The sequence below is a fragment of the Thrips palmi genome, unplaced genomic scaffold, assembly GCF_012932325.1.
Source record: "Thrips palmi isolate BJ-2018 unplaced genomic scaffold, TpBJ-2018v1 HiC_scaffold_16, whole genome shotgun sequence".
In the NCBI taxonomy this organism is placed as follows: Eukaryota; Metazoa; Arthropoda; class Insecta; order Thysanoptera; family Thripidae; genus Thrips; species Thrips palmi.
The window spans coordinates 15,387,899-15,408,481 of NW_023144625.1; the positions used below are offsets into that span (position 1 = coordinate 15,387,899).

Here is a 20,583-nt window from a genome sequence, read left to right on the forward strand (position 1 = left end):
TAGATTAGTTTTGTACTCTGATGCCTGCAACGCTCGTTACCACTCGGACGCCCCCGTGACGCCGTCCTGATCAGCAGGTGCTCCAGATTCGAGTGTCACTCGCTCGCTCGCTCACTCACGCACTCACACTCACTCACTCTCACACTCGCGGCCTGTCAGATGCTGCTCCACTACAGGCGTCGCCTCGGTCCTGCCCTTGGCCCGGCCCGGCGGGCATGTCGAATGTTGCTGACGAGTTAACGAGTTTCTGGCCAAACTCGCTGATGTACACAAGGGATAGGGCGTGGATGGCCGGGCGTGGATGGCTGGGCGGGGCTGACGGGGGCGCGCCAAATTGGCTACTCTGCCTGCTCATCGGGGCGGGGCGGGGCGGCCAAGCCGGGCATTAAGCTCTAATCGTCCGGTACGGTGGCTGGCTGGCTCGCTGGCTGACTGGTGGCCCCGGTTAGTTAAGGCTCGCTGGCCAGCCCCGCTGGCGCCGTGTCCGAACACGAACGTGGCCCACATTACCTCTGGCCGTCCCGTGGCGTGGCGTGGCTTGGCTTGGCGCGGCGTGGCCCACAGGAAAGCCTTTGTGTGCCTCATCTTCATCCCCCTTTTTCCTTGGCTCCGCGCTGACAGTTGTTGACGCGGGCCTCCTTCTCCTCGCCCGCGTTGCCGCGTCAAAGGCAGCGCGTTCCGCCCTCCGCCAAAGAAGAGCCTCCTCCGCCAAGTGTCGGCTCGTTACTCCCGGCACACAATCAAAGGAATAATTTATGCATCTAATCATAATTGTTTACTCCCATTTTTAATCCGGTTACGGCGGCGCCGAGGCGGCCGGCCCGAAAAATGGAACACAATTACCAGATGGCAGGGCAGGCGGGGCAGGCAGGCAGGCAGGCCGGGGCGAGAGAGGAAAGGCTTGTTGCTGCTGCTCAGCCTCATCAAGGGCTTCAAGGCGGCCAGCCGTGCCTTCTTATTCGCTTCTCTCGACGATTCATCCTGGCGGAGCGCCTCCCTGCGCTGCCCCCTCCTCTCTCTGTCTCTCTCGCACTCGCAGGGCAAGTGCGACGAAAACAACTCTCGGCATCAGTGCCGCAGAGGGTAGCACGGGGCGCGCTGCCGCCCGTGTCCCACAGTGGCGCGGCCGAGATGGACAGACTTGTTGATCGCCGGGTCCCTGTGGGCCGGTCGGGCCAGCCGGGCCGCTCGGCCCTCCAAACCGACTCTGTGAATCGCCAAACTTGCCAAACTTGCGCGCGCCTAACCTAACCTGGAGCAAAGTTGCGCCGTCACGCGGCCAGCGCCGGGACGGCCGGGACGCAGGGATTACGGTTTACACCCAGGCAGCCGGGCCCGGCCGTGCCGCCACCACGAAGGCACGCCGCAATCCTGGCCCCGCCCCCCGGAACGCCAAGGCCCACCTCCTATTCCCCGGTCGACGGCGTGCTTCCGGTGTCGCCGCCCTGGCCGTCGTTCCGTCGGGCATTCCGACGACATCGGCATGTCGCGCCGCGCGCCCCGCTCGCTTCAAATTCCTCGGCGGACCGCTGCTGCTCATTACGAGCCTCCCCTCGGCCTGGTCGGCCGGCACGGCCTCTACGGCCGCCAAGGCGAGCCAAGGCCTCTGCAGCCTCCAACGCCACGGCGTCCAAGGCCTCTACGGCCAGGACGACCGTCCGAGAACAAGACTACCAAGTGCCTCTTATTCCGACGGCACTCCCCCCCACCCCACCCCACGAACCTGCGAACCTTCCGGATTCGATACGGCAAACCTCTCCAAAGAAATCTTCATCATCCGTCACCTGCCTTTTAAACACTTGAGCCCTCCCCCCTCCCCAGGCTCTTGCCGGCGCGGTGATTCGGAGCAGCGGCAAGCGCGTCGCCGCTGTCTCTCCCCCACCCCCCACCCACACACCCTTCGGCACCTCCCGCAGGCACTGGCAGGCACCAGGGAGTAGAGATCCGCGCGCGCATTCAGAGTACTAGACTCACGTGAGCTGCGCTCCGCCGCTCCGCCCCCGCCATCCCAACTCCAGGCGTGCCCACGCGGGCGCCGCGGGAACGCGCGTGCCTCAAACACGTGCCGATTCTGTCGCTCCGTCTCTCTCGCACCCCTACGGAAGCGCGCCTCGGGTGCGGGTGCGAGAGAGACGGAGTGACGAAGCACTGCTTTGCGAGTCTGCGCGCCGCGGCGCGCCACGTATGAGACTTTGAAGACACCCTGTCTCGCAGCCCCGCCCCTGCTGACCTCCTGACACACCCTGCGCGATGATGATGTTGTTGTTGCCGACGCTCTTGATGATGTTTTTCTCGCCCACTGCTTTTCTCCGCCTGGCAGCTTGCGCAGCTTGTACGATGATATTCAGGGGGGATTTAGCAGGAGGGATTCTGAGGCGGGGATGAATACAAATATCCTCTCGACGGCACCGTGGCGTGGTGGTGCTGCGCCGCGCAGAGCCGCTTGGCGGGACAATTTCGGCGGCGCGGAGAGAGATTGGGCGTTAAAGCGCGGGAATAATGTGCGGCAAGACGCAGTGTGGCGGCACGGCACGGCGCGGCACGGCGCGAAAAAGCGCGCGAAAAAGCGCGCGAAAAAGCGCGCGAAAAAGCGCGCGAAAAAGCGCGCCAAAAAGCGAACTCGCCGCGCCCGGACCGCTGCAGAGGCGGCGCAGCCTGCAGACTGATTCCGAAAGTCGTTTCCGTCGCTCTGTCTCCCTCGCGCCTAAAGGGGACGCCCCATGAGTGCGAGAGAGACAGAGTGAAGGAAATGACTCTCGCGAAATCAGTCAGCTGCTCGGGCAGGGCCAGGCGGGCTGCCGTGTCTTTATCGTCTTTGGGCCGAGACTTGGGACTCGGGACTCGAGCGCGCACCGCGCACCGCTAAGAGCGAGCGGTCGGGTTTGGTTCGGGTCGGAACCAAAGTTTGATCCGGCGCGCGCGAGTTTCGAGGACAGGTCTCATTTTTCATTAAGCGCGCTGCTGCTCGCCAAGCAGTTTCCGATCGGAAAGTCGTCCAATATTTCCAAACACGGAAAAGAGAAATTAAGTCGGAGCGCGCGGCGCGCGGCGCAGCGGTGCGTGCACGTTCACCATGTTGGCAGTGTCGCGGGGCTCGCCGTAATCGGCCTCCCTCTCCTGCACTGCGACGCTCTGTCTCTCTCGCACTCATGGGGCGCCCCGCTGGGGTGCGAGGGAGTCAGCTACGCCACAGGGCAACAGGGCAATGCTTATTAATCCGCTTCTTTTGTTCCCGGCGGGGCAGTAGGGGCAACGAGGGCGGGTCCCCCGGTTCAGGCATTATGCGTAGAGTGACGACCCCTCGCGTGGCGGCGTGGGGCGGCAGGCCGTTGTTTTTCACAAACAGATCTCGCTTGATATGACAGCGGCACAGCACAGGCCTAGCACACAACACGGCTATCTCGACCTTCACGGCCGACGCATCCACCAGAAGTGTGCAGTGTGTGAGGGAGTGTTGCAGTGTAGTGCAAAATTGTTGGTTAAAAATTCATGCAAATTGCTAGAGCGTTCGTTTTTACTGCCGTTTTTCATCCCCCGGGACTCCGCTGTTCGGGAGAGGTTGAGCGTGGAGGAGGCGATGAGACTGGCATATGCAATAACTAGAGCACTCTCATCGCGTGGCCGCCCGCAGCAAAACGTTGGGCAAAAAAGAAAGTTCGGGAAAAAGAAAAATCGGGACAGCACCGGAAGGCGGTTCCATGCAGAGGCCATACTTTTAATATTACTATTTTTTAAAACTTTCTTTTTTTTCGCGCGGAGAGTCCCAATGACGCGTGATGAGAGACCGTGGAAATCGGCTCTGCCGTGGTGTTTGTTTTCGTGGTCGTCGCGTCGGTGATATCGCTCGCAAAATGAAAGCACCGACCGCAGTCTGGCATCGGGATGATCGGATATCACGCTGACTGTGTCCTTGTCGCAGGCCTACCTCGTGTTCCGCAGCCAGGGCCGGCCCGGGTCCTCGGACAGCGCGCAGTCCGCCTCCAAGTTCCTGGGCGGCACGCGGTGCGTCTCGCAGGCGGCGGGCACTGGCGCGGGGCTGGGCGGCGCGGGGGCGCGCGCCGTCTGCAGCTCCGTGCCCGCGCAGTACCCGCAGTCCTACGCGCAGGGCTGCCAGCACGTGGTGCCCACCGACGTGCAGGTGAGGAGCGCGCCGCGACGCCACGCGTGCCGTTCCACTCGTTCTACAGCGTGGTTCTGGTGCTCAAGTACCCGTTGCAGGAGGAGTTCCAGCGGCTGTACGCGCAGCTCGAGGCGCTGCGGGAACGCAACCTGCGGCTGGGCAACCGGCACCTGGCCGACCGCATCCACGCCATGCAGGAGGCCAGCCGCAGGCGGACGGCCGCGACCGCCGCGGCCCTGGACACCACGGAGGCCCAGCAGGCCGCCGCCCCGGCCAACGGCGGGGTGCATGTCACCGAGGCCGCCAGTGCCAACGAGACGGCCTTGCCAGAGGTAAGCACCTCCCGGAGCAGGCGGATAGTCAGCCCTCTCCGATAGCCTTCTCACTGCGCTCCTGCTTCACCCTTGGCTTCACCCACGACGCAGGCCGCGCCGGCGGACCGCAAGACCGAGGCGAGGGCCGAGGCCTGGCGGCTCGCGACGTCGGACAGCAAGGCCGAGGCCGTGTCCGAGGCCGTGTCGCCGCACGCGGTGCGCCCCGCGCCGCCCTGGACGCCCCTCCACAGGCGGCTGGCGCGCAGCGTGTCCTTGCAAGGGCCGGGCCGCGGGGCCGGGCACACTGCCGCCAGGACCGCCAGCACCGCCAGGGACAGAGCCTTGTCGCTCAGCACGGCAGCGCCTGACGCCCCGACGACCCCCGACGACGTGGAGCAGGACACCGCGGCGAGCAGCGCGGCGGTACGTGCTTGTACAGCAGTACACTGTGAAGCCGGGGACCGCTCGCTACAGAAGGCCTAAAGGACCGCCACAGCGCTCCGTCTCTCTCTCGCCCATGAGTCGTCCCGGAGACAGAGCGACGCGGCCGCTAACATGTGTCAATCGTGATGTCAAACAGGTGACCACGGCGGGCAGCGAGGAGATAGGCTCACTTCCCCGCACCCTGCCCTCCACGCCGGACGACCCTGCCGACGGTGACCTCCAGGCCGACAGCGACGCCACCTCCGAGTGCGCCCCCATGCCCACCTCTGAGAATTGCGAAGACTCGCCGGGTGCGGGCGGTGCGGGCAGCCCAGAAGTCCCAGTCCAGGAGGGCAGCGTCGCAGAGTGCTCGGAGCTGGAGCAGTGCCCCGTCCTCGAGCGACTGTCAGGACCGGTGGCCATCTAAGACACCTCGCAGAAGGAGTTATATCAATAAAGACTGAAATTATTCACTAACTGAGATACATTAATACGGATGCTGTACCGTTGTGTTAACTGTGGTGCCATCAGGACCTACAGTTATAGAATGAGGCAGCATTTGTAACGAAGAAAAGCAATACACATCGAAGCAATTGGCTATCTGTGATCTCAAAATAAAAGTAGTCTTTTATGTTTCACACTAAGATGTGGTAACTAACTTTCTGTGACGGATGACCACTTGCCACTTTAAAGGAAAAAAGATCTATGTAAGAAAAGAAACGATGTAGTTGTTTTCTGTTTAAGAGGCATTGATGCCAATTTTTATGAAATACTGAGGTCTATATGTTCCTTATGAAAATTAAAACCAACAATACCGTTTCAATGGTAAATTAATAAATTTAATTAATTTACATTATCACAAATTGTGTTTGGTTAACCCCTTTGGTCACCATATCTTACAAAATTTGACACACCACAAGCTACCCACAAGAAACCCACTCATTGAAATTGCACCAGATTTTCATCAAGCTGTCGTCAGCAAAAAATACAGTGCAAAGTAATGCGTTTGTGAATGTCTCTATCTCTTGATGCAGCACAGCTGGGGAATCACAGAGACAGTAAGTAAAAAGAAAGTTATTTTTAAATAAATTTTTAGAAGGAAAAATGAAGTTATATATATAACATACCTTGCATAATGATGAACTGATTAACCATGCTTTGACAGGGCTTGTTCCAGGAAAATCGCCATTGCATCTCCAAAATACAAGCCGCAGCTTTTCCCAAAAAATTCTTTTTGTAAACCTCAATGTTGCATACCGTGTCTGAATGCCCCAATTCCTAAGGCAAAAGAGAAGCAGTTGTCTTACTTGGTCCCTGACCTATTAGATACAATAAAGTATATTGTGGTAAACGTACATTATCATATTCTTGTGTCACTGTTCTCCAGAAACATCTGCCATCCAGCTGTGTGAATACTTTTTCCCTAAATTTAAACAACTGATCAAACTGCTGAATTATAAACAGAACTCTTGAAGGACAGAGTTCCCGAGTAAATCTCAAGAGATATGTGTTAATCTCATGAAGTGGAGAGTCTTTGAAATAAACAAGGTTGATATCCAAAACGGTATATTCCTGCAAAAAAAAAAAAAGTATATGTTACAAGAATGTGTCATCATCAGCATCCCAGATAAATCACGAAGTACCACAAGCCCTACTTCTTACTTTACAAGTTACTGTCATGTGGAATAACAGAGGGTAACAGAATGCAGAGTAAATTTTTTTATCCTCTTTAACAATTAGTTTAAAATCTGATAGTGTGTACCCTATCATGGAGGAGAGTACATCAGGGTCAAAACTCTGAACATCCCTGAACAAACCATAAGATAATGTGTTAAAAACCAGCAAAAATGAAACAAGTGCAAGTGAGAAAATCAAGAAAGACATGGTCCGGATTTGGAACCGATAAATTATATTACCCGGGGATTCGGAGGCGCCCTTCAACATCTTGCAATTCTTCTAGCAATTGCGCTTTGGCTCTTTCAAGTTGTTCAAGTTCCATATTTCGCCGTTGTTTTTCCGCTTTCTTGAGAGCTTTTTTGTGCTTGTTTTTTCCCATATCAAAATAAACAGTTTCAAGTTGTCCGGTGGTGTGTATAACTATAACCTAACTCTTCGTCGACCAGCTGACCATTATTCGCAGTCTCGTGTTTATCATTCGCCCCCACCACCTCCCTCCACCACCACCACCACCCCCTGATCCCCCCCACTACCGCTCCATCTTTGGGCTTTCGAGTAATTTCCGTCTCTCAGTGAAGTTACACTTTCCTTCCTAATTTCATGCTAAAGTTGTGATTTGTTGTCGAATCATAGCTATCGCGAGTGTTCAAAGCTCGTCTTCCGCTGTGAAAGCAGTGTTGTCGATCCCAGTTGAATGCGGGAATAGTTTACAGGCGGGCAGCAAGTTAACCTAGCCTGGCAAGAGTGTTTTCTGACAGTTGCTCTCCTTTTCGCCCCTACTGACGATGGAGATGGAGGTGGATTGCTTGGAGTCGAGTCCGCAAGTGTTGGTGGAGTCTGCCCCGGGCAGCCCGGACAAGTCCACCAAGGAGCGCATGCTGGACCTTCTGGACAAGATGGAGCTGCGTGTGGAGCGGCTCCGGCAGGAGGCATTTCGCCTGGAGGAGGAGAAGGACAAGGTCCTCACGACCCTCGTCTCCATGAGGACGTCCTGGGCAGATATGCTCCAGAACTTACAGGAAGGTAGGTGTCGGTGCCCAAACCTGGCTCCTGTCGTCCCTTGTGGCGTTGTTGTGATGAATGTCCCTGTCCCAGCGCTGTTGACTTGGAACATTACATTCAATGATCTTGTTCTTCTATTTTGATGCAGAGGATCGTGATGATGTGTTGCGGTATGCTGATCGGGTGACTTCAAGGTGTCTAACTGTGGAGGTGCCCCTCAAGATAGAGAGGGACGAAGTACAAGAAGAATCGTTGCATGTGGTAAGTCATTTATGTGTTTGTACTTGTTGCTGTCACTAGCCTTGATTTCTTATATTGTAATTTTCTCTTTAATCTAAATTTCTTTATCTGTTTCAGGTCAATAGTATGATTGATTCGTTGGTTATGCAGCTACGGGCCGATCCTGCAGGATCACGAAAACTTTGCTTGAGTTACTTAAATGCATGTTCTTCTTCAGTGGAGCAAGATGTAACTGATGAAACATTTGAAGCAACTGTGTTAACATGTTCTGTGGATGACCAGAAACTAATTCAGAAACGTCTCCAGGGATTGCTCAATTACATTGACAAACATTCTTAATGTTGAAATGATCTTTCTGAATTATTCTCTGTAGCAGCGAAACATTTGCTTTACTTTATTGGGTTCAAAATAATCTTATAATTCTACTTGAGCTTCATGCTAATGTGTGGGGCCAATTAAAGTTGTCTTTTTTGTTAGTATGTCAGCATGCGATTATTGCTTAACTTGATTACTTTTGTTTTCAATAGTAACCCTAAAAAGTGTCCTTGGTTTGTCTTTTTTCCGAGAGTAGATAGATTGATTAGGATGAAAGATGTTAATGTGATATTTGGTTCCATATCTTAGTGTTGATTAATGCTTCACTTAAAACTTAACTTAAAAGCATTTGTGGTTTTCTATCTTTGTAATATGTATGTAATTAAGTTTCTATTCCATAGCATTAGTTACAATGTCCTCAGATATAATGTACAAAAATAAGCGAAAAAAAAAAGTAAGCTAGTGCACTTTTTGTATAATTTGGCACTTGGTGTTTTAATTGGATGTTCTGTACCTCCTCTCATCATCTTTTGTATTTAAGATAATTGGTTCTAACTTTAATAGTATTTATTCACCAAATTATACTGTGGTTTTTGAAGAAAAATTTTCTGCCAGTTCAGGAATGACACTTGTAGGGAACCAGGGAACCACTAAGTTGGTAGAAATTGTGGCTATGGGTTATTATTTTCTCATTTGCTCTCTAAAACCGCACAGGTTTTTAATTCGTCAAATTTTAAGTGACGTGTTCAAGCTATGGGCTTTTGTCAACAATTGTCAATTTTGTAGAAGAAACTCACTGGCTCTGCTATTTATTTTTCTGTGCCGAAAATTTGCTTGTGAAACAAACATAATGAAGCAAATAATTCCCCAGGCCAACACCACAAGTCTTGAAATTGCCTTCCTCTGGATGTGAAACTTTCTTCCCTTTTCCAGAATACTATTTTTCATATTTGAAGCACATTTGAAATTAAATCTGATTGATTTTAATAATTCACTAAGCAATGTTATTACCAATTAATATTTATTCCTCAAGGTTGAGTTACTGTGATTTTAATGATAATGTATAAGTATGGAAATAAGCTTAAGTCTAATTCCTGAAAATAACGGCCTAACATTGTAATGTGTCATGAATCTCATTCCTAGTCTGTTTGAACTTACTCAGGTTTGTTTTACTACTTTTACGGGATTGGGCTTGTATGGAGTGTTAGTGTAATGTTTTTATTTGTGTGAACATCATTTTGCCCTTGTGCACATAGTATCCTCTTCTAAGAATTTCATCCTTAGTCTAACTATCACTTTGGAAATACTGCTATTTGCCTACCAAAACATTTTTGTAAGAATAAAAACTCATGGGAAAGAAGTGTGTGTTTTGTATTTCACCCCATTAATATCTTTTTAGTTTATAAAAAAAAAGCAATGCTAAAGCCATTGTAGAATGGTTGGAATTTTGATGAACCATTTGATGAAATCCACTCGCTCACTATTGAGTTGGTGGGATATAAACTTACGTCTAAAAGTTGCATTAGTTTTTCTCTTAAAATCTTTTATTTTATATTGACCAAAAATCACGTCTGGGCTGATTGTGTGAGAGCCAAACAAGGCTACCTCAAGGGAAAATATCATTTTTGAAATAATACACAAGGCTTCAAATTACAAAGATACACATATTTACACTCGCATAGTTCACAGCATTTTTCTTTTATAAAAAGGAAGTAAAAGTAGCTTGACGACGAAGCTGCCGCATCGGGCTCCATGAACACTGGGGCCCGAAAATTTAAAAAGAAGTCTTTGCGCCTCCGTCCGTCTACACAAATGGCTCAATCGTGTCGCTTGGGGTTGCTGGCAATGAGTTCCCGCCGCTTCCACACGGGGCCCTGCGTCGTCGAGCCCCTCGGCCCGGCCGCCAGGACCGCGGCCGCCGCCCCCACGCCCACCTGCGGCAGAGGGCCGCCGACGAGGCCGACCCCCGACGGCGAGCGGGACATGGCCGACATGCCGTCCACGGAGGTGACCAGCGCGTCCGCCTCGGGGATGTGCCGCGTGTACCTCCGCTTGGTGTACTTCTTCTTGTCGTCCGGCGCGCCGGCGCTGCTGGGGCTCGGCGACGTCGTGGTGGTGGTGCGGCTGATTCGCAGCATGCGCTCGATGTCCGCCGTCTTGGAGCGCAGCACGGCGCCGCCGATGGACGAGATGCTGGGCGTGATGATCCTATCTCTCTCGCGCACCGTCGTGGCCGTGACCACATCGTCCCGGAAGTCGCGCTGCTCCCGGTAGTCGCGGTCGCGCACGTCGCGGTCCTCGAAGGCGGCGCTGCCGATGAAGGAGGTGGTGGCGCTCTTGGCGAGCTCGGAACCGGTGGCCGCACTGGCTGCACTGGCGTGGCTCGAGGAGTGGCTGGAGCCCGTGAGCGACGACAGGATGCGCTGGTAGGCGCTGGGCTTGCTGGCGGCGGGGGCGGCGGGGGCGGGCTCGCGGCGACCGCCGATGCCCGCCAGCGGCGCCTGGCCCGCAGCGTCCGCGGCCAGCGCCGCCCCCGCCTCCTTGGCGTCCCCGATGGACGTGAAGGTGACGCGCTGCACCACGACGCCCGGCGTCAGCGTGGTGGTCTGCACGTGCTGCTCCGAGGTCGTGGACGCCGTCCGCGAGTAGGCGGCGCGCCGGCCGGCCAGCCCCGCGTCCTGCGGCACCACGTCGGGGATGTAGTTGACGCTGCGCACGAGCGGGTCGGGCGAGAGCGGCGGCGAGGACGCCCACGAGGGCGGGGAACTGCTGCTGTTCCGCGGCGGGCTGCTGTACGACCCCACGGCCGAGTCCCGCGTGCCCTGCGACACCGCGGCGCCCGTGCCCGTCGTCGAGGAGTCGCTGCCCACGCTGCCGCTCCCCGAGCGCTGCCGCCGCCGCTGGCTCTGGCTGGAGGGCGTTGCCCCGACGAGCGCGGAGCCCGTCAGCGATCCGCGCACCAGTCCTGCAAGCACACGCCACGGTCAGCCCGACCGGCCTGACCAGCCCCCGACAGCGGCGCGGTGACGCGACGCGACGGCCTGGCGGAGCGGAGGCAAGCGCGAAAGCGCCCGCGAGCCCCGGGGCCGAAGCCGAAGGCCCAACTGCAGCAGGAGCAGGCCATGCACGTAGGCGGCAAGCTACTAACCGACGGTCACCTGGTGCCTCCCACTGCCCGCCCCGTCCTGCACGGTGTCCTCGATGTAGGGGATGTCCGAGTCGTCCACGCTGAGCGCGAAGGCCGCGCCGGCCCCACCCACGCCGCCCGTCGCGGCCACCCCCGGCACGGGGATCTTGAGGGAGGCGGTGATGACGCCCTGGCCGGACCCCGACGCCGTGCCGCTGTCCGCCGAGTCTCCCGCCGAGTCGGCGCGCGACCGTCTTCTGCCGCCGCCACTGCGCCGACTGCCTCTGCTGCAAAACGCAAGCCGTTTGTTAGTGTAGTTCGATGGCCGGGCTGGGCTCCAGATTGAATTTGACGAACGTTGAACGGACCTGACTGGCTCCTCGTCGGCCGGCGTGGCGCACCGCTCGTGCAGGAACTCCTCGCGACTCCACATTCGCCGTTCGCTCCTCTCCACCAGGTTGTCCTCCGCCTCCACGTCAACGTCCTCCCCCGACCTGTGGCGCGACAAGCACACTGACAGTCCAACTGCGTCGCGCGGTAAGCGTCGCCGTGCAGCCTTCCTTGGAGAACCCATGAGTATACTTACTCCGCTGCTCTTCTTCTTAGAAGCTGGTCCAGAGCGAGCGGGTGGGAGTCCATCATGTGCATGTACACCTCGTCCAGCAACTCCGCCGACACCTGAGCAGACAGATTTTGGCTTTGACCGCAACGATTTTCCGACCAAGTTGGTCAAAAAGTGGTCGAATCTCGGAAATTTACTGATTTTGCTGACTTTGGGTGGCCACTGTGTCCAATCTAGTCGCCGTAAAAGGCCTCCCTCGACGTCCTAGTATTCTTAAGACCCCACTCTTTCATTCCCTGTGTCGGAAAGACGTTGACCACAACGATTTTGGCTTTGACCGCAACGATTTTCCGACCAAGTTGGTCAAAAAGTGGTCGAATCTCGGAAATTTGCTGATTTTGCTGACTTTGGGTGGCCACTGTGTCCAATCTAGTCGCCGTAAAAGGCCTCCCTCGACGTCCTAGTATTCTTAAGACCCTACTCTTTCATGCCCTGTATCGGGAAGACGTTGACCACAACGATTTTGGCTTTGACCGCAACGATTTTCCGACCAAGTTGGGCAAAAAGTGGTCGAATCTCGGAAATTTGCTGATTTTGCTGACTTTGGGTGGCCACTGTGTCCAATCTAGTCGCCGTAAAAGGCCTCCCTCGACGTCCTAGTATTCTTAAGACCCTACTCTTTCATACCCTGTATCGGGAAGACTTGACCACAAATTTTGGCTTTGACCCACAAAGTTTTCCACCAAGGGGGAAAAAGTAATGAATCGGGGGCATTTGCTGATTTTGCTGACCTTTGGGGGCCAGGGCCACCTGCCCGGTTTTCCCAGGCCCCCGCGACCCTAGAAGTATCTTTTCCCGATCGGGAAGGTTGAGAAAAAGTTTCGTAGCCCACACAGTTGGTCATGGGAAAAGGGAAAAATTTTGGGGGTTGTTCGATCATCCGCGGGGCCACGTTGGGGCAGTCCCGGCCGCCCCCTTTTCCCGGCACCCGACGGCCCTAGTTTCCACGGCCGGAAGGTTGGGCGGACACCGCACTCAGGGAGGCTCGGGTTGCGAACAGGGGTGGCCAAAGGGTTTATGCTGTCCCTGCGGCTTCCCGGCGCCCTCGCCGCTGTCGTCGGCCGGGCCCCGTTGGGGGACCCCCTGCCCCGGAGGCACGAACAGCGAGGCCCGGGTTTTCTCGGTCCGCGGGCCCCGGGAGCCCCTCACCGGTGCTCGCGCCTCCGCCCTTGGGAGCCCGGCCGGTTGCGAATGCCTGCGCGGGGGGCCCCAAATTCCCCCCCCTGGAGTCGCCCATTCAATGCATTCGGGGGGACCGAATTTTTCGGACCTTCCGGGCCTTTCCCCCTTTACTTACGTTGCGTTTGTACAAAAGCTTGGTACAGATCCCTGCACAGCAGGGGGTCTGGCAGGTCCCGGAAGTACTCCTTGAGGAGGGTGGCCACGTCGTGCGGACACAGGTCGTCGTCCAGCGACGCCTCCTGGCCGCCGTCGAACTCCTCTCGTAACTGAAGGCATCCAGCCGTCAAAGAAAAACACGTCAAAAACAGTGCTCTGGTTTCCGTGGTCCACTCTGCGGAAAAACGTCTTTGGTGCCCGAAACTGCCGCCCTGCATCGCATCTCACCTGTCGAACTCTTTTCTTGGAGCTGGATACCCTGAAGATGCCGAGCGTGTGCAGGCCGTGGTTGGTGAGGTGCCGCAAGCACGTGGACACGAGGTGAGGCACCCAGGGTATCCGGCTCGACTCGGCCAGCAGCTCACTCAGCTCGTCGTCGAGGAAGTCGGTGGCCGTCGAGGAGGGCGCCGACGACAGCGAGTTGAGCTGGCCCGGCACGCTGCCCGCCGAGGGTATGCCGCCGACCAGCAGGTCCTCCACGGACCCGGCCTGCACCGAGGAGCACGCTGAGTGCAAGGACAGAAACCTGCCGCCAGAACGCGCCTCCTACCGACAAGGCGACCTACATCGTCGTGGCGGGGAGCCTCCACGAGGGAGCTGAAGCTGGCCCTGGACCCGTGGTGCGACTTCCGTCTCAGTTCCACGCTGCCCGAGCTGCCCGTGTCATCCGCGGCCCCGGCGGAGCTCCTGGACGCGCCGCCGCGGCTCGCCAGCCCCGCCAGCCCCGCCAGCCCCGCCAGCCCCCCGGACGCGCGGCCGGAGCCCCGGCCCGGGCCGCTGCCTCCAGTGCCCTGGCGGGCCTGCAGGGCCGTGTTGCTGGGCACGCGCACGCCCCTCTCGTTCTCGATGCACTGCGACAAGGGCAGGCCGAACACCAGGCCGGAGGCCGCTGCGGGCAGAGACACAGACCGTTACCGGCACTGCGCGGGTTGCCAGTCGCCTCAGTCCAGCCCAAGGCCGCCGCCGAACTCACGGTTGTCCTTGTCCGAGTCCTTGCGCCCGTCCACCACCCCCGTTGTCAGCGCCTTCCTCTTGAGCAGGTATGCGCGCCGCTTCGGTTTGGCGGCCACTTCCGCCACCACCTTCTCTGCACACACACATCCACGAGCAAGTCATACATGGGGCACCACCCGGCCAAGCGGCCAAAGGCCTCAACTCAACAGCTCCCGGAACTTTGAAAGAAAAATTTAAAAATACAAGGGACATTTCATTTATTTCTAGGCCACTGGGCGCTTTGCGGCGCGTTGCGTGGCGAGGCACGTCGTCGAATGAAGCCTGGCTAATGAGTGGCGGCTCTGCACTGCTCTGCTCTCTGCAGGCCCGACACGCATTCGCACACACTGCTGGCAGAGCGACGCAGCGCAATGCACCGCCCCGCCCCGCCACGCCCCGCCACGCCACGTGCTGAGAGATTGCGTATTGTCTCTGACTGCATGTCTCTGACTGTCTCTGACCGGAAGGCACCCTGATGGCGACGCCGAGGTTGAGCGCCTGCAGCTTGGCGAGGGCCACCTTCTGCAGCACCTGCCGCTCCACCTCGCTCAGCTGCAGCAACGGCGTCGACTCGGCCAGCTGCACTCGCCGCGACCCGCTGCTCCAGGTGCAGTTGCCCTGCGGACAGAGGGACAGCAAGCACGTTAACGACAACAAGAGACCCGACGACCCGACGGCAGTCGTTCGTACCCCCGGGCGGGCACGACGCCTTCGCGGCTTCGGCTTCGGCTTCGCGGCGCGAAAACACTTGGAACGGCACTGTACTTATCCCCGTTGGACGCGGTCCAAAACGGCGGGTCAGGACCGACGGGACGAACGCGCCACTCTGTAGCCGCGGCCGCGGCGCGAGCGGCCAGTGGAAAACACCGCCTAAAGCACGCCTAAAGCCCGTCGCCGTGCTTCTGGACCGCACCGGCCGGCCGGGGTGCACCGCAATGGAGTTGGGGAGGACGCCGAGGTCGCCGTCGACGTAAGCGCCGCTACCTGGCGCCCTCCACGCTATTTTCTCCGCAGCGGGGCTAACTTTGAATGGGCCGTGAGGGACGCCACCATGACGACGCCGAGGCGCGGCGCGCGAAGGGAGAGGGGCTCGGAGAGGGTCTGAAAGGCAATTGACAGAGTGAATGATAGCAAGGCGCGAATAGAAACGCAGGGTGGCGGACCAGCGGCACTAGCGTTATAAATACCCTATTGATCGCGTCGGCCGGGTCGGCGGGTCGGCGGAGAGGTATGGCGCACCTTGACAAACTGCGCGACAGCCTCAACACGAACCGATTGTCGAGACAAAGGGGTTTAAAAGACGGAGGCGGCCGCCGGCGGGGTGCTAAAAATTAGCGTGGCGTGGCTGAAGAATTCGCGGTGCTTGCGGGAAATGGCGTGGTCGCGAACAAAAGCTTCCCCCCGACGCCGCGACCGTGAGCGCACTGGACAAGGGACCAAGGGACAGGGCGCAGTGAGGACGAGGACGCCGAGATGCAGCGTGCTTTTGCCGGACGTGTTTAGGTGTGCAAAATCTTAACCTTATTTTTAGATGTGTGTATTCTCACATTCAAGGCGAGCGAGGAGCGAGGAGTCGAGGAGCGGCAAGAGGAGAGGCCACGCCGAGCCACGCGAAAGAAAGCGGGTCGTGCACTCGCCCCGCCGCGCCCCGCCCCGCCCCGCCGCACCCAGCCGCACCCCACCCCGCCCCGACGCGCCCCCCGTGCTGACGTCATTGGCTGCGCTCAACAGGTCTCTATGAGCCGAGCCGGGGGGTAGGGGCCGGGCGGTGGGTGGAGGTCCTTCGGGTTCTGCCGAGCCACGGCGGAGCCGAGCTGCGCGCCATACGCGTCCCGCTGCCTCTCGCGACCCTCGCGGCCACGCCGTGCACCAGTGCGTGTGTTTAGAGGCGCGGGATGATGATGGCGGGGGTGTGGCCGTGGGCCGTGGGGTTCGACGGGGAGTCAGAACGTCAGGAAAACGACGACCGACATTGCCGGGCATGCGGTTGGTGATAGCGCCCCTCCCGGGCCACCCGCCCGGCCTTCGGGTCACCGTCTTGGGTCACCAGGGGGCACACTCCGCGGCACCTTGGGGCACCCACCGCGCCGCCAGACTGGGTCAACTTATATTTGGCGCGCTATATAACCGCTGTGGCCGCGACGCGACGACAGGAATAGACGCCATAGGCTTGCCGCGGGCCAGACCCGGCACCCGGCCCTCTGCGTCGAGCCGCCGCGCCGCGCCGGGCCGCCGGGCCGCCGGGCCTCACACAACAACGTGCCGCCGCCGCGCCTGCCGCTCTCAACCCCAGCCGCACGCACGCAGCGCGTCGCAGCGCGGCAGCGGCACATGTTGATGCGTGCGCCCGGTCCCCTGCGCCTCGCGCGGGGCCTCAATGACCAGCGGCGTGACACTGCCGTGCTGCAGCAGACTGATTCCGTCCGGCCGCATCGTCGCTCTGTCTCTCTCGCACCTTTACGGAACGCTCCATGAAGGCAAGAGAGACTGACAAAAGCGATGTTCGTGACCTTTCTGCTGACGATGCAGGCACCAGGCCGCTGCCTGGGTCTTGATCGTTCCCGGACTTTGAGGACGCCGCCGAGGGCCACGCGATGGCGGCATGGCCCGGCATGGCGGACACGGGCGTCGGGCGCACTCCATCAGCGGTAACGCTAATAGCCGCTTGTCTCGGCGGGCTGATTACGAACGGGGTCCTCTGTCTCCGTCGCCGCCCTTCGGGCCTTCAGGCCTTCGGGACGCCCCACGTGTGCGGGAGAGACGGAGCGGCGAAAGCACCGTTCGGAATGGTCCCGCGGCCGCGGCCGCGCGGCGCGACAATTGCATCTGCCCGCAATCCCACGGCGCGAGGCGCGAGGCGCGCGGCGCGGGAAGCCACTTATCACGGTATTTATAAGCGTATTGAGGGGCCGCGCTCCGCGTGGCGCCGCGTGGCGCCGCGTGCCATCCCGTGCCAGCTTTCGCAATCTGCGAGTAATTATAGCGGCAGCGTGGCGGCCATGCTAGCAATAGCAGCAATAGCGGCAATGGCGGTGCAGCGCGGCGAAGCGGACGGAACGGCCGATCGGAAATTAAGGGGTCCGGACGCTAAATCGGAGGCGGGCCGCGAGGGGCGACGCTGTGACGCGCAACGGTCGCACCGGCGGTACGGGGCTTGAAGAGAACTTCTCCGGTCTGTTTCTCTACCGCCCATCACACTGGTCTGACTCACGGTGTGGCCGGTTTCGAGTGGCCTAGCTGGCGACCGGCAAGTGTAACGGTCTCGGTGGCTGGACTCACCTGCGGTGTCCACGAGCAGGACGGCGGCGGCCCCGTGTCGTGCGAGGCGCCCTGGCCCACGCCCGACGCGCTGCCCGACGCCCGGCTGTGGCTCTTGGAGCGCGTCTTCCAGATCTTCTCCAGGCTCTGCACCACGGAGGACGAGGACTTGGACTTCTGCATCGCCCCTGCGGACACGGCAACCCCTTGCTGAGCACTGCCCTCTTTGGGGCTGGTCGAGCCCTGCCGCCCGTAGGCGGGATGTTGCTGTTGTTGCTGTTGTTGTTGCATCTGTTGTTGCTGCTGAAGCTGCTGCTGCTGGTGAAGGCCGTGAAGCAGGTGTGACAGGAACGACTGCCCCGAGGAGAAGATGCTCTTTGGTGACTGCAGCGGCGTGCTGCTGGCCGAGGTCGTGGCCGGCGAGGCCTGCGACGGCGAGGCCAGCTCGTCGCCGGCCGTGGTCGTGGTGTCGAAGCTGCTCCTGGAGCTGGTGAGGCGGCTGCTGGTGGTGGCGAACTCATCCGTGTCGGGGTTGGAGCCCACGCCCGTGCCCTCGTACTTGAGCTCCTTGACGGCGTTCACCCACGACTCGTCCGTCTGCGCGCCCTTGTTGAGGCCGTCGTCGTCGCCCGGCAGCGTGATCTCCCCCTTGGCCTTGATGTTGCGCAGGTTGCGGTCGTAGTTGACACGCTTGAAGCGGTCCGCCTTGTCGCCGTCCATGCTCTTCTTCCTGGCCATGCGCAAGTACCGCTTGATGGTGTCGCTCACGGACGGCGACACGTCGTCGTTGTCCACGCTGGAGCGCCGTCGGTTGGCCCCGGCGCCGCGGGGCCTGGCCGACGGGCCATCGCCGTCCTCGTCAGCTTCCTCCTGCGCGCGCCGCTTGCGCTCCTCGTCCACGGCGGCCAGGATGGCTGTGGTCAGCGGGTCCGTCTGCGTCCCGCGCTGCGCCCGCGCCGGCCGCGCTGGCCTGGAGCGCGCGGCCTTGGCGCCGTCCTCCTCGTCGCCGTCCTCGCCCTCGGGGTGCACCTCGATGAGCGGGGGCGGCGAGGTGGCGCCCCTGAGGCGCCGCAGCGACACCCTGTTGAAGCCGGGGCCCGCGCCGACCGGCCCCGTCGGGGTGTCGTAGCCGCCGCCGGACGCGTCGCGGCCCCCGCGCTGCGCCGCTTGCTGCCTCCAGCGGGGGTCCGTGCGGCTCATGGAGCTCACGTAGGGCTGCGTCGTCCCCGCGGCGCCGCTGCCGCCCCCTCGGCGGTAAGCGAAGCCGCGGGCCCTTCTCGTGTCGAAGAGGAGTCGCTCCAGCAGCTTGCGCTCCGTCAAGAGGTCCGAGATGACCTTCTGCCTGGCGGTGGACTTGCCGTAGTACCGGCGCAGCGTCTCCAGCAGCTGCTTCTGCACGTGGTCCCCGTTGAAGGGTACCCCCGGCACGCCCTCCGAGCGGCGAGAGTTCCGCGAGTGCGGCACGGCGTCCTCGTCCGGGTAGGCCGCCGCGTCGGCGTGGTCCCTGCCGAGAACGCTCTCCAGCCGCAGCCGGAGCTTGTCCAGCAGCTCCTGCTCGTCCAGGACCGCGCCCGGGGGCGGAGTGGGGGGCGGTCCGTCGCCGCGGCGCGCGGCCTCGTCCCTGGCGAGGTACATCTCCAGCGTGTCGAGCAGGAGCTTGTCCTCGGGGTCCAGGCTGTCTTCGGAGGTGGACGAGTCCCTGGCCGTCCGCTGCGCCCAGGACGCGTCCCAGGCGGCGTCCCCGGTGTCGAGGCGCGTGGTGGCGGGGCCGGCCTCCAGGAACTCCTTCTTCGCCCGCTGCACGTCAAAGCGGCCCGAGCCGTCGGGGCCGAGCACGGGCTGCAGGAACACGGTGCCGCCGCCGCGCGCTGCCGCCGCCACCTCGTCCGCCTCGTCGGCCGAGGCCGAGGCGGCGCCCATGCCGGACTTGTCGCGGGGGTCGCGGCACGAGCCGCCCTTCTTGCGACCCGCGCGCGACCGCCCCCGCGGCCGGAAGCCCAGCGCGCCGGGGTAGGAGCTCTTGCGCCAGAGCAGGAAGCGCGGCTCGCGGTGGCACACCTCCTGGAAGTAGGCCTCGATGCGCGGCACGTCCTCGGCGCGGTTGTGCGCGCCGTCCGGGATGAGGCGCCGGCCCGCGTCCGCCATGTAGCGCCATGTCTTGCGCGTCAGCAGCCATCGCTCGCGGGGCTTCTTGCCGCGCTTCGAGTCGACGCGCACCAGGGATTCGCGGCGCGCCCCCCGCGTGGGGGAAGCGCCCGACGAGGAGGTCGCCTGCTTGCCCGTCGTGGCCTTCTGCCCCCTGAGCAGGGCGGCGCGCGCGCTGTGCTCGCGGTCGCGCTCTCGTGTGTGCGCGCGGTTCACGGCCGACTGGATCTTGAGCTTGGCGGCGAGCAGGGAGGACGTGGCGGGCGGGGTGACGGTGGTGCCGCGCCTGCTCCGGGTGGCGGCCGCGCTGCTGGCGGCGGCGCTGCTGCTGGTGCCGGGCTCGCCGTCCTGCGCCGCGTGCGTCTGGTGCGACTGCGACGCCGAGGAGGTGCTGCTGGCCGAGCTCGCGGCGCAGGCCACCCTAGTCCTGGTGTTGCTGTGCTGCAGCGGGTGCTGCTCCGCCATGGCGCCCGTTCACCGAGCGTGTGGGCGCGGCCGCGAGCCCGATGGCGGTGCTGGGAGGACGCCGTCGTGGCCGTGCCACCGAGGCCCTTGCTGGAGGCGCTGGAGGTCCCCTTCTTGGTCGCGCTGCCGGCGGTGCCGGCCCGGTCCCTGCGGCCGCTGCGGCCAGGACGCAGGTGGCGCTGACATGCTGACAAGCAGAGACACACCAAGGGTCAGGCCTACCGGAGGGAAAAACAAGGCGAGTTCCTCTCAGTGAACACTCTCGGCATTGCAAGGCGCAAGCAGCGAGCACTCGACGCTGCTTTCTTCGACTTAGCGAAACGCGACACGACGCTCGATGACGTCATCCGATGCAGGAAGGAAACTCGAAGATGCCGGTAAGGAATTTGGACGCCTTGCCCCGCCCCTCCACGCCACCCATGCCGGACGGCCGGACCGCTATTTTTGCATACCCCCCTTGACGACTGAAGCAGACTGAAGTAGGCGGGAACAAAAGCAGCGGGCGCCTTGAGAGAAGTCGGGGGAAGGGGAGGGGGAGGGGGAG

At 60.1% G+C, this 20,583-nt stretch overlaps 4 protein-coding genes across 4 annotated transcripts in view; 2 read left to right on the plus strand and 2 right to left on the minus strand.

Moving 5' to 3' along the window:
- Positions 1 to 5,790, plus strand: part of LOC117643032 (probable G-protein coupled receptor CG31760) — a 60,270-nt gene extending 54,480 nt beyond the window's left edge. Inside the window, exon 13 of the mRNA XM_034381670.1 lies at positions 5,015 to 5,790. Within this exon, the coding sequence (XP_034237561.1) occupies positions 5,015 to 5,284 (270 nt within the window). The 3' untranslated portion in view covers positions 5,285 to 5,790. The remainder of the gene's footprint in view (positions 1 to 5,014) is intronic.
- Positions 5,670 to 6,986, minus strand: LOC117642218. The gene is made up of 5 exons (XM_034380166.1): positions 6,774 to 6,986; positions 6,520 to 6,664; positions 6,214 to 6,429; positions 5,985 to 6,135; positions 5,670 to 5,896 (listed from the first exon to the last, which is right to left on the minus strand). The coding sequence occupies exons 1-5, from the start codon at positions 6,911 to 6,913 to the stop codon at positions 5,778 to 5,780; spliced, it is 771 nt and encodes a 256-aa protein (XP_034236057.1). The 5' UTR covers positions 6,914 to 6,986; the 3' UTR covers positions 5,670 to 5,777.
- A 51-nt stretch (positions 6,987 to 7,037) lies between these two features.
- LOC117642219 (BAG family molecular chaperone regulator 2-like) lies at positions 7,038 to 9,451 on the plus strand. The gene is made up of 3 exons (XM_034380168.1): positions 7,038 to 7,557; positions 7,685 to 7,797; positions 7,894 to 9,451. The coding sequence occupies exons 1-3, from the start codon at positions 7,320 to 7,322 to the stop codon at positions 8,113 to 8,115; spliced, it is 573 nt and encodes a 190-aa protein (XP_034236059.1). The 5' UTR covers positions 7,038 to 7,319; the 3' UTR covers positions 8,116 to 9,451.
- A 157-nt stretch (positions 9,452 to 9,608) lies between these two features.
- LOC117643033 lies at positions 9,609 to 20,039 on the minus strand. Its single transcript, XM_034381671.1, has 16 exons — positions 19,995 to 20,039; positions 19,352 to 19,808; positions 18,594 to 19,297; positions 17,451 to 18,266; positions 14,633 to 14,789; positions 14,152 to 14,265; positions 13,949 to 14,067; positions 13,745 to 13,879; positions 13,407 to 13,667; positions 13,138 to 13,288; positions 13,000 to 13,035; positions 12,468 to 12,619; positions 11,805 to 11,944; positions 11,587 to 11,712; positions 11,240 to 11,505; positions 9,609 to 11,056 (listed from the first exon to the last, which is right to left on the minus strand). Exons 1-16 carry the CDS (start codon positions 20,037 to 20,039, stop codon positions 9,909 to 9,911), a joined length of 4,827 nt encoding a protein of 1,608 aa, XP_034237562.1. The 3' UTR covers positions 9,609 to 9,908.
- Between the last annotated feature and the right edge of the window lie 544 nt (positions 20,040 to 20,583).